At 33.5% G+C, this 13,796-nt stretch overlaps 1 protein-coding gene across 1 annotated transcript; it reads right to left on the minus strand.

Annotated features, from left to right (window-relative positions):
* Positions 1–12,602: 12,602 nt before the first annotated feature.
* LOC123704851 lies at positions 12,603–13,587 on the minus strand. Its single transcript, XM_045653340.1, has one exon. It carries the CDS (start codon positions 13,279–13,281, stop codon positions 12,625–12,627), a length of 657 nt encoding a protein of 218 aa, XP_045509296.1. The 5' UTR covers positions 13,282–13,587; the 3' UTR covers positions 12,603–12,624.
* Between the last annotated feature and the right edge of the window lie 209 nt (positions 13,588–13,796).

Raw genomic sequence — 13,796 nt, forward strand, 5'->3', positions numbered from 1 at the left:
TCACGGTCAGCTGTAAGACGTAATTCCCTCTCAGTGAAGGTTTCTGACTCGCGAGACAATATATGACGTTCGCGGTCAGCTGTAAGACGTAATTCCCTCTCAGTGAAGGTTTCTGACTCGCGAGATAATGTATGCCGTTCGCGGTCAGCTGTGAGACGTAATTCCCTTTCAGTAAATGTTTCGGACTCGCGAGATAATGTATGTCGTTCGCGGTCAGCTGTGAGACGCAATTCTCGTTGTGAAGCAGTTTCAGCTGCTCGGGATAACACATGTTGTTCTTGGTCAATGGTAAGCCTTAGCTCTCGTTGAGAAAAGCTTTGAGACGCCCGTGATGTAGCTCGTCTCGCTCTGTCAGCTGCTAATCGCATCTCTCTCTCTGAAGAGCTTTCATTGGCTCGAGAAGTTGAGGCACTAACTCTCATAGAGTTTAACCGATATGCTCTTTCCTCTGCCGATTCTTGAGAACGCGCATTTCTCATCCTCTTAGCATCTCTAGAATTTCGAGATAAAGATGGTCTTTTTTTAGGTGGCATTGTGTATTTTTAATCAACAGTAACTGAAGCTACCTTGCACTTATGAAATCTATTAATATTATATAATATAAACACTACTAAAATAACTAAAATGCGTACCTACTACTACTTATAAAGAAATAAAATGTAAACTAATAATATGCTTAAACACTACCGAAACCTATAGAATAACAACAAAAGAAATCTATAAATGAACTATAATAATTATAGTTAAACACTACTATAATAAATATATGATAATTACGAAAATAAACTATTAATACCTACCAAAATAACAAAGATACGTACCTACTGCTACTTCACTTATAAAGAAATAAAATGTAAACTAATAATATGCTTAAACACCACCAAAACCTATAGAAAAACAAATAATTACGAAAATAAACTATTGATATAATTAAACACTACCAAAATAACTAAAATACGTACCAATTGATACTTCACTTATAAAGAAATAAAATGTAAACTATTAATATGCTTAAACACTACCAAAACCTATAGAAAAACAAATAATTACGAAAATAAACTATTAATATAATTAAACACTACCAAAATAACTAAAATACGTACCTACTGCTACTTCACTTATAAAGAAATAAAATGTAAACTAATAATATGCTTAAACACTACCAAAACCTATAGAAAAACAAATAATTACGAAAAAAAACTATTAATATAATTAAACACTTCCAAAATAACTAAAATGCGTACCTACTGGTACTTCACTTATAAAGAAATAAAATGTAAACTAATAATATGCTTTAACACTACTAAAACCAACAACAACAACAAAAGAAATCTGTCAATAAGGTCGAACACTCTGAACGTCTATTCGCATCAACAGCCAAATATTGTATGAACCTCGCACGCGGACCCGCCGCCTTTTTATAGCTCCCACCGCGAAGCGCGTCGAACGCGGCAACTGATACACAAAAATAATCCTTATGGCATGATTCTGTATTCACGCGCGATGACTTATAGCGTATTTCATGTTCAGTAGCACCTCGTTAAGTCGAACCTCGATAAGTCAAATACCTCCAAATCTAGAAAAAATGTTTTGTTCCCTTCCCCTCAAACACCAAAACCTCCATTACTTGAAATCTTGACCCTCTATTAGTTGAAATAATCACCGAGTCCCTCCAAGCCATTTTGGTACATATTTTCACTCTTTAACCGTTCGAAGAAGTTTAGTTGATCTGCTCTTAAACATGCAATAACCTATCTTATTTTGCGTCCCTCTACTTTTATCTCCAATTCTTAATTTATTTTATTTTAATTGCCATGGCTAAGTGCACGTTTATATTTATTTTTTCTTATTCGCATTTGTTGCACGTATAAAAATGTATGTATCCAAACTGTGGATAATGTTGTTGGTTGGACAGTTATACCTGTATTTAGATTAAGTTTTATTGTACAATTAACCACTGTTCTGCTGTTTATTATCCCTAATAAAGAAAATAAAATAAAATAAAATAACTCGAAAAATTAACTTTCACCTTTGTATCTCGACCATAGCAACGTTTTATTTTACAACCTTTATCTACAACTTGATCATTTGGAATTTATTATCTCTATTGTTCGAACAAAAATAAGTTGCCGACTTTAAGAACTTGAACTTTTTTGTGTACTTTTTATGTAAAACAATCGATGTACAGCTGCTAATGAGCCTTAATAAAATAAAATAAAATAAACTTGCCGACAATGTAAGTACACTATTGTTTCTTAGAAAACATTTTAGGACTATACCATAATAAATTTATGACTCACGTAAACACGTGTTTGCATTATCTGATGACGAAATTATTTTTATTTTAATTGCCATGGCTAAGTGCACGTTCTGATGAGTCTTTTTCCCAGACAGATGAAAAGAACTCTGCGAACATATTACTTATTTTCAATATCTGTATGTGCTGAACGATTACCCAGAGTAAGCGTGGGAACGGACGAAGCGCGTTTTTTGTCTTTAATGTAAGACCAAAAAAGTTTTGTAGATTGGGGTAGCAACGCAACTTATATCGGTCAGTTTCCTAGCGGTCCGCCCCGGCTTCGCCCGTGGTACATATTTACGTTTTCTCTACATAAAAACCATCCTCGTACTTCAAGGAATATAATAGAAAAGAATTATCGAAATCGGTTCAGCCGTTCACACGTGATGCCATGACAACGCGAAACGGGTGCAGACCCGCCGCCTTTTTATAGCTCCCGCCGCGAAGCGCGTCGAACGCGGCAACTGATACACAAAAATAATCCTTATGGCTGCATGATTCTGTATTCACGCGCGATGACTTATAGCGTATTTCATGTATAACTTTGGTGTTTCTACACCGATTTACATGATTCTTTTACTATAACCTGCCCAGGAGTATGAAGAATAATTGTGCCAAATTTGGTTAAAATCCGTCGTGTAGTTTTTGTTTCTATAACGAATATACAGACAGACAGACAGACAGACAGACAGACAAAAATTTTACTGATTGCATTTTTGGCATCAGTAGCGATCCCTTATCACCCCTTCATAGTTTTTTTTTAAATATATTTCATGTACAGAATTGGCCTCTCTACAGATTTATTATAAGTATAGATATATGGGTAAAACTGGGAATGAAAAAAACGAATATTGTCAAATATACCCAAGTGACATATCAAATGAAAGTGCATAACGGGTGAAGTACAGTTAGTTATATTTTTATCCAATTCGGTTAATCCATTTATTAGATTAGGTACAGCGGTAAAAGTGGGAATGAACAATAATCGAATGTGGTCAAATAATATACTCAAGCGGGGCATATTTTATTTATTTATTTTATTTATTTATTTATTTTTATTTTTAAATTTACATTGATGCAATCATATTTTTCTGTGCACCATAAGCCCACAAACCGCTACATAATATGTTTTAATACTTATTGTTAGTTCTTAATCCTAATGAGGGTACTTAGAAATTTTTTAGTGACGAGCGACATCGGTAATCTTGCTGGCCGTGTAAACATACAGTATGCTCCTTTCGTGAATCTATAATTTTGTATTATTTGTATTTATATTTAGATAAAATTAGTTACAAGTTCTTAATATTTTAGAGTTATTAGAAGGTTTTTTTTTATAATAGTTTATTTATATTTACTAAAAAGTATTGCTTTAGTTTGAATTTTAGATTTTTGTGAGTTATTGAATCTCTTAAAGATATAGGTAGTTTGTTGATGAGACAGGGTACCATATAATTTAACGTTCTCTTCCCGTGAAGGTTTCTAAAAGATGGAAGTTTTAGCGTAGCGTTTGTGACGCTACGAGTTATTATATTATTATGAGGCGTTTTTTTAATTTTATTTATGTCAATATTAAAGAATTCCTCTTTTAAAAGTGTTAGATTATTTTTTTCATGTATCGGTATGATTTTACACAGTTCAAATAATTTACGATAGTCATTTTTATATTTAGCCTGAATGTTATATGGAACGATCGTTTTTAGTAGTCTTAATTGGAGTGTGTATATTTTGTCAAGATTGGTCTTACAAGTCCGTCCGTAGCTAGACAATCCATATGAGATAATTGATTCGGCTAGTGATTTGTAAAGCAATAATAAAGTTTTGTAGGGAATTTTGTGTTTAATTATCGAAAATTTAGCCAGGATACACCTCAATCTATCACACACTCCGTTAATATGTTCTTGCCAGTTCAGTCTGCTATCAATAGTAACACCCAAGTATGTTTGATAATCTACAATATCTATAGCGTTACAGTTACAATGTGGTGAGTTATTAAAATTCTGATTTCCGTGCAAGCATTGGTGTTCGTGAGCTATTAGTCTGGGTATATGGGAGCTTCTGTTCTGACTAGAGCTTATGTACATTAATTTTGTCTTATTCTCGTTAACAACTAGACCTGCGTCATGTGACCATCGTAACAATGAGTTAAAATCCTCTTGTAACTTCTCGAGTGCTTCGCTTACGTTGTTACCAGCAGCAACAAGACAGGTGTCGTCGGCAAATTGATAAGTCTCACTGTGTTTAATGACATTTGTAAGGCTATTTACGTACGTCAGATAGTGCAATGGACCGATGACCGAGCTCTGCGCAGTGCCCTCCGTAGCAATAACTATGTCACTAGTCGCATTACAGACTCTAACAGTGTATCTTCTATCGTTGAGGTAGTCCGAACACCAGTCCAATAGGTTGCCTCTAATACCGCTGTCATGCAGGCACTCTAATAGTCTCTCGTGACAAAGCGTATCAAACGCCTTACTATAGTCTATAAATACTGCTAGTACATGTTTTTTGTTATTTAAATGTGAATGGACGCTATCGGTAAACGCTGACAGAAGTTGTGTTGTGTTCTTGTTTGGCCTAAATCCATATTGATGGTTGGTTAAAATTTTATTATTTTCATAGAATTCATATATATGTTTGGCAATATATTTTTCAATAATCTTATCAATAGTAGGCAATATTGGTATCGGTCTATAGTTGGTATAATCTGTTTTTGATCCCTTTTTATAAATCGGTCGGACAATGCCGGTTTTAAGCACTGATGGGTAGGTACAGGTTTTTATACATAAGTTAATTAAATTTGTGATGACTGTTTGAATTCTTGTACATATTTTTTTTAAGTCACAGGCTCTAATACCATCTACCCCTGGGGCTTTATTATTGTCTAAGCTCATGATTATATTTTTGACTGCATCAGGCTTCGCGGGTTTTAGTCGCATAGTGACCTGGGCCGAAGTTTTGTATTGTGATTTATTAAGTAATGGCATTGAGCAGTTAGGAGTAATATTTTTTGTGCTATTTTTAAAAAATTGTGCAAAGTTGTTTGCGATCTGTTTATAAGACACGTTAGTTTTTTGAAATGCATTATTAATAGTATCATCAATCGACCTCTTAATTCTACCAGTGATTCGATTTAATATTTGCCATAATTGTCTACTATTATTCCCGTTTGCAATTATTTCTGATTTGTAATAATTATTTTTAGTTCTATTAATTAATTTATTAGCGTAATTTCTCGATTTGTTATAATTTTGCTTTAATATTAGGTTATTAGGATCTTTTATCCATTTTATAAATGGACGTAGTTAAGCAGAAAGGACTCAATCCACAATAAATGACTTTGGAGATAATTGCGTTTGAAGTTTCTGATGTAATTTCTCTATCATTAAGTTACATTTTACAGTTTTTTTCTCGTTATTATCAAGAAGATATTATGTGTTATTTAATTGTTCATCAATATAGTAATATATTTTGATTATATGTTAAGATATTAAGTAAAGTGTGGGTTGAGTCCTTACAATTAAACTTAAGTTTACAAAGACAGGTATTTTTTCTAACTTTCTCAGAAAGGACTCAAAACTAACCATCGACTAAAAAATAAGTTATAAAACAAAAAAATACAAGTGTTTTTGTCAAGAAGTTACATATTTATTGACCTCAATCATAAAACTAACGGAATCAGGTATAAACGCCATAAATAAGAATAAAATATAGAAAGAATAGCGAAATAATCAGCGTGTATATCAATTTCTGTCATCATCTAAGTTTAAATCAAGAGTTGGCCCGTATCCATCAACATCTTCGTTGATAGAGCTACTTCCCTTAAGGGTATTATATAACTCGTGACAGTCTTGAGGTATTAAATTAAATAATAAAGAGAACTATTTTGATATTCCTATTTTGTCCCCCGCAACAATCGCTACATAAAACTAAATTCTCCACGCCATCCCTCAGATCATTCTTAATAAAATTAATAAGCCACGAGCCAACTTCTTGTAACGTACACAACAACAACAGTAACGGGATAAGCAGCTTCAGCTTCGGGGTGAAAAGCTTGAGGATCAGAACTTTGACACGTTTTAATTATTTCACCAACCGTTATGTCGTTATGAACAGCATTTGTAACAATGGGTGGGTTTTCATTGTGTATTATTTGTGTAGTTCTGTCAGATCTAGTTGGATTATCGTGTACTATAGCAACATGATTTTCAAAGAAACCCTCTGTTATAGTTTCATTCTCCGACCTGTCACTCTCGGGGATTGCGATACCCTTTTTTTTGCTTTACATATGAGTGCGATGCATCAGTTTCTGCGCCACTGTCAGGTACATAATCAGAGTCTGTATCGTCGTCATATTCTCAGTCTTCTTTAAGGTTACTACATTTACTAATTCCATTACTTTGGCGTCTTTTTGCGAACTCATCATACTCATGCCTAACTGTAAAGAAATCTACGTTTAGGGTTTCCAACAGCTCTAATGTACTCGGTGACATTGGCGGCATTGGTGAATTATTGTTTTCAGTTTCTTTCCGTGTAGTAAGAGGAGTAAGCGGAGAATATACTGGGGCAGCTGGAGATTCAACACCTGGCAAGAACAATCAAAATAGATCATTAGAGTCATAGCAGTCATTGGTATCTTAGTCAGCTTATTTTCTTGCGTGTTTGAATAAAGAAGAATACAAAGTAGAAGTCACTATTTCTGACTTACATGTCGTAACTATGGCTTTTTGCGTAGTCAGAAGCGGAGTCAGTGGAGAGTATGCAGGCGCAGCTGGAGATTCCACATCTAGTTGCATAAGAATTTAGTTAATATTCCCCATAAATTACTTCAATAATTTACAATAACATTCCATGTAGGGAAGTGATATAGCTAATGCTAATGAAATTGTGGGATCAGGTGAGTACCTGATCCCACAATTTCATTAGCTTTAATTACCGCCAGACTCATTGAAGGGCACAAAAGACTTACTTACTTTACTTCCATCTTGAAATTCGTCATCTGAAGATATTAAAATAGAAAAGACCATTGATATCTGTATTAATTTAGGCCTCTAATTCATTTCTTGGACAATTTATTTCAATTACCTACCTTGGCAATTTATGTCTTTGGACGAATCAGCTTCAAGTTCTGACGGAGCCCCAGATATATTTCCATCTACAAATTGAGAATGATCATAGTAGAAGAATTAAATTAGTAAATAGGCTTAGTAGGTGCAATTTTATCATATTATCAGAATAAAAATAATGTAATAAAACCAAAACGAAAGCAAAAACAAAATAAGAGTGTTTAGTACAGCAAAATTCCACAAGCATTGAATCCTGCCCTGCCCGCCTTGCTCAATCATGCTTTATTGATTGCAAAATAATAGTATTAACAAAAGTTTAATATTATCACGAACATCGCAAACCAAAAAGTTGTAGATACCTATCAAGCTCTTTGCAGGCGGCTGCACCGTCGTTTTCGCAGCAGAGATCTCTTCCATATCTTCTTCTCTGTTCATCGTAATAAGTTAGTTACATCAGATTGTTAGAATCAGTTTAAGTAACGAATATAATAAAAAAGTGACAAGGAATCTTATGTAGCCTTATACGACAAAGCAAAATTAATTACTTGAGGTAAGAAATAAACCTGGTGAAAAAGAAATACTTACCATCTGGTAACTCAGATTTATCGGTAACCTTATGTTCCAAGGCATTCAACAAAATTCGATCAATTCGTCGCATCTTAATTCGCATTTTTTGTTCACATACATAAACGAAATAAAAATAACACACGCGTCACGTCACATAGGCAGATTTCGAGAAACTGGCAGAGTTGCCAAAATTTTGCAATATTTAGTAGAAAATATTTGTTTTCAAACTTGTTACAATATTTAAGCCTGTTGCCTTATTTAAAAAAAGTAATTTAAAACCTTCCAACTAAAATAGAAATTGATGAAATATTACTTAAACCAAAACAATAAAATAACACAAATATTTTAAGTTGTTTCAATTAATTTAAATGTAAATTTTTGTTACCTACATTTATTTCTTACAAACGACTCATTCTGCTTGAGCCGTCGATGGTAAGTGCGCAGTTGATCAAAAACTGTTTTTCTAAAATATCTTAAGTGTTTTGAGTCGTTTCTGGCAAACAAAAACATATATATTATATCAGTAAACTTATATCACAGAAACGACCCAACCTGTTTGAATCGTTTCAGGTATTTGATAAAATGTTATTTCCAATCAAAATTAATTCTTAATAAGGATCCAAACTGTTTGAGATTATTCTGGTTTATCGACTTTAAGAACATACTCACAGAAAGGTCATTACTCAGAAACAATTCAAGTGGTCTGAGTTAGTTCAGCAAATACGTTTTGTATGCTCTTCATACTGTGGGTTGAGTTGGCATAGTCAGAAAAACTAGTTTACATTAACATTAAAAAAATAGGGATTTTACTAACTGATAGATTCTACTCTCAGGAGTATGATGGCATACATAACTCAATTTTGGCCAAAGTGTGGATTGAGTCCTTTCTGCTTAACTACGTCCAAATAATGTATCTCTATTCTTGCAAGCATTCGTAATTTTCTTGTTTATCCAATTATTATTGCGATGTCGCTCATTTGCGACAAGAACGTGTTAACGAGCATATGTATCGTTATGGAATAATGACACAGTAGGAACCGGCGCATCGCGCTCTACTTGCTGCTAAAACGCGATATTTCTAGCTCCAAAAATGACCGAGTAATGAGGGAAAAGGTCGGCGACTATCGGTTTAGCGACATCTCTTTAGGCTCTTGAATTTAATGCAAGAACGGTTCATGTCAGTTGTTGCTACTCCCCTGAGAAGGAAACTGCTGCCCGATTGCGGTAAAAACGTAACAGCTTATTGTGTCACGGTTTTGCTGAAAGGTAAGTACAACCTTTTGTTTTTTTAGTGATTTATATTTGCAACTATAACGGGACATTTGCATGTGGGTCATTATTGTAGTAAAAATAGTATTCGCATGCTACGGTTTACATAGGATTGTCCCGTTGTTGCTGAAATGAACAATGTTTTTTGTTGGTTAATTTAATATGTTCCGTTACAGTTGATAGGTAATAAAAATACAAAATGTTTGGTTTTTATTTTGGTTATCTCAAGTTAACACATTTTTGATAAAAATTAATACATTTTTACAACGAATACACTACAATGTTGCATTATAAATGATAAAAATGTTGTCTGATTCCTTAATTTATTTTTCAGATGAAAGGTCTAGGAAGATTGTAAAATCTTGTCCGAGGAAATAATGAACATTCAATTAAGTTAGAGAAATGAAAAGATCATACCGATTCTCGAAATACAAATGAATTAAACAATCAATTTATTTTCTAGCATAAATGAGGAAAAAAGACCACTGAATAAAGAAAAATGAAAAAAAATTACAAATCATTTAAAAAATGCAGGACAGTCCTACGAATCGAAACCATCACAAAAAAACTGCGCCGTCTCGTCAACTAAAAGAGAATCCTGCAAGGAAACCTGCATTTTCAAGTGTCAATTTTTTTTCCGAAGAACAACACTGTGAAATACTGAAGGATTACTGGAATTTAGGAGAGCTTAAGAAGCTGTCTCGAAACAAGAACCTGTGATTTGTTTTGCTAATATGTTTATTTGATTTATGTATGACCGGGACCCGCAATAAAGATTAGTTTCCTAATATTACTGAGATAAGCAAAAGTACTACATAGTATAAAACAAAGTCGTTTTCACCGGAAAAATGCTTTCTGTTTTGCAATTTTGATGTAGTTTTTGTTAACAGATAAAGTGATTCAAGAGGAAGGTTTATATATGTATATTGTATAATAGCATCCATAAATAGGTGAATAAATACTGTTATTTTTGACGTTTCTAATGTGATGTCGTAAATAATTACATTATTTGCTGCATTGCAAACGCATTCTGAACCCTACGAGATTTATCAAAATAATTTATAAGTATTTTACACATGAACAAGTCTTCAGAATAATCGATGGTAGTTATATGACTATCTCTTAAAGATATCCCAAAATTAAATCTTTTTGTCATTTTCTTTTTAGGAAAAGTAATAGATAATTTTAGAAGCGATTTTAACCAATACAGCATTAATCATTATCCAATTATACATTGTTGATTAAATATATTGATCTATTTGGTCCTTTACTTAATATTTTCGAAGATATATTACAGATTTAGTATCAAGATTGCACCCGTGCGAATTCGGGGCGGGTCGTATTATTATAATTGCCAACGGTTGTGAGTAAAAGTAAAACAAAAAATATTAATGTCTGGTTATAATTGTATAATTTTTTTTAAATATATATATTACTTGTGTTTCAGAGAAATATACACAATAACACCGCATAAATATCTTTCATTGTGTAAAACAAAATACAAAAATAAAAAGATTTCTACTACAGTATCACGTCTTAATTAAAATTTCCCATACATTATAGATTACTGACTATCAATAAAACGTAACAATACGACATAAATTGTAAAGTTTTTGATTTTTATTCAATTTTTTTTTCAAGAAAAATGGTACATATCTGTTTGTAATGCAATACTGCACACTTTTTACAAGAAAAACGCAACAAGAAGGGCCCTTTCTGGAATAAATAATCATAATAAATTTAATAACTGACTTATTGTTCTGAATACTATTTGATTCAAAAAAACAAGAATGTTTTAATATGTTGTATTGAGCTGAATAGTCTAACCATAATAATTAAAAAGTTACAGGAATTTTAAACTTTCAAATGCGTTTTCCCAACAATTGAGATTTTGACTTTGTCACGTTATAGAAGCAAATGAGCGATGTGTTGATCGGTTTTTTATTTTAATTGTGTATTCAGATTTTTTATAACACTCCCGAAATTTTGAATTAATAAAGTTATATAATGTTTCTGGACAGTTAGTATCATACGATTCCTCCCATTGAATTTGCTCGAGATAGTTAAGAAGTTTTGTATTATTAATACAAATCTTTTCTTTGGGAACATCCTGTGTTCGTGTACCAATGCAAGCGAGTATCACCGCGCGATGATCGGCCAGTGTAGTACCGAGTGCCGCCGTGAATAAGTCTTGTGAGCGGGATCGTGCAAATATATTATGATCTATACAAGATTTACTTAGTTTGCCATTATTTAGTTCTAGTCTAGTGTGTACAGTGATCCCGCATACAAGGCCCATTTCATATAACATGTTGTTGTATTTATGCTTTACAGGATTTTCACTCTTAAGATCTATGTTAGTATCGCCTAGTAGATATAATTCAGTGGTGTTAGGGAATTTTTTAAGTGTAAATTTCAATTCATCAATAAATAAAATTTTACTTAAGTTAGGCGGGCGGTATACCGCGCAAATGTTGGCAGTGTAGTTAGTGTTTGTGGTTATAGAACAAAAGATGCTTTCAAAGTCTTTTGTTTTTGCGTTTATAATATTACACTTAAGATTGTTATTGACATATAATATTATACCACCGCCTTTTCTATAGTGACGAAGAGCTTTATACATTCGGTAACCGCTTATTTCATACTAGCTTCCGCCCGCGACTCCGTCCGCGTGGATGTCGGTCTTCGCGTGGATGGTTTATTTATCCATTTTGAGTACCTCTGACAATAACATCTTATAAATATCTATTGGAACCAATTCCCAAATACGGCTGGGCCTATAATAATACGCAACGTGTGTTCGCGGTTCTACGGAACAACGTCTATGGATAAAACTGAAAAATTAAGATTATTTTTTTTCTACGTATTTTTTCAGGATAAAAAGTATCCTATTTTACGCCCAGGATAATAAGGTATAATTATACCAAGTTTCATCGAAATTGAACCGCTAGTTTTCACGTGATGCCTTCACATACAGACAGACAGACAGACAGACAGACAGACAGACAGACAGACAAAAATTTTTTTAATCACATATTTGGGTTTGGTATCGATCCAGTAACACCCTCTGCTACTTATTTTTTCAATATTTTCAATGTACAGAATTGACCCTTCTACAGATTTATTATATTATGTATAGATAATACACTATTATTTTCTGATACATTAGCCTCTGTTAGAATTACAATATCAATACATTTGTTTGATTTACTTAAAATTTGTTCAAGTGCGGTGAAGTTTTTTATAATCGATCGTATATTAATATGTATACTTACATAATAAGTTGAGGTGGCTGTGAGGAATACAATTTAAAAAGTTATTGACATTACTACAATCATTGATTTTGATTATATCATTACACAAATTAGCCATTTTTATAGACAAAGTTAATAATATAAGAGCAGAGACATGAAGTTTCTTACTTAATTATTCCTTGTTGTTAGTCAATGCATGTATATCTTTAATGGACCGTAGAGTAATAATTTTATCATTGTCTCCTTTGCGTGCTTTGATTAGTCCCCTTTTAAACCACACATATTTGTAGTTGAGATTATTTTTCAGCTCCTGTTTGGCATTCCAGAACAATTGCTTATGATGCTTTGTCATGGCTTCGCGTACATAGACAGCGTTGTTGTTAGTTTTTTCGTTCGGAATTACTGCTGCAACTGTTAACTTTGTATTTCTAGCTGCTGTCATCCATTTTTCCCTCACTTCTTCGTCAATCAGTTCAATTAGTATATTTGCTGTTTGCTCCTTCCGCCCCTGTAGTCTCCGTGCACTTTTGATGTCTTGTTTAGCCTGGTTAAGTTTATTTGCGATATTTTCAGTAATTAATTGAATGTCTTCCTTTGTTTGGTTTGGTATATTTGATATTTCGATGTATTTTCCTAGCTTCTCCTGTTCCGCCTCCTGTATCCGTTGTTCCAGGGCGCCGACACGTGTTTCAAGGTTGTTATTTTTATTTATAAGTTCTGTGTTCTTCCTCTCGAGAGCTTTAATTGTTTTTTTGAAGCCCTCGATGCATTCCATAGCCTCATCGAGTTTTGCGCTATGAAATTGCAAGGATTCGTGTAGCTGCGCCATTTCGTTTTTGATCGCTCTTTCTACGTCTTTTGAGATGTTACTTAGTAATTTTTTTGCGTCGATTTGAACCGGTGCATCACTTTCGTCATCGTCCTCTTCAGGCGTAATAATTGAAGTGCGTCTTGGGAGTTCTTGCTGGCATTCGTGACACGTCCACTCCAGATTGGGGGCCGCTTTTAGGGCAGTAATCTGTTTATTTGTTAGCCCCGCGCACTTTGGATTTAGATGCACAATCCGTTCACACTTGCAGCATTCTAGTCCCGGAGAAGATTTTGATAGGTTCCTTTTGCAGGAGTCACACTTAGACATTTTTATTTTTATTATCTACTGGGGGTAGATGTACTAGGAGTGCGTTATTAACGGTAGCCGGTTGCAGACTGATATGAAAGGGCAAAGTGTGAATTACAATTAGTCATATTTTATCGAAATCGGTTCATCCGTTTATTACATTTAGGGCACTTTAGGGGCGACAGTGGGTATAAATAAACCAAATGGAGCATCAAACGACAGGATAT

The sequence above is a fragment of the Colias croceus genome, chromosome W, assembly GCF_905220415.1.
Source record: "Colias croceus chromosome W, ilColCroc2.1".
NCBI lineage: Eukaryota > Metazoa > Arthropoda > Insecta > Lepidoptera > Pieridae > Colias > Colias croceus.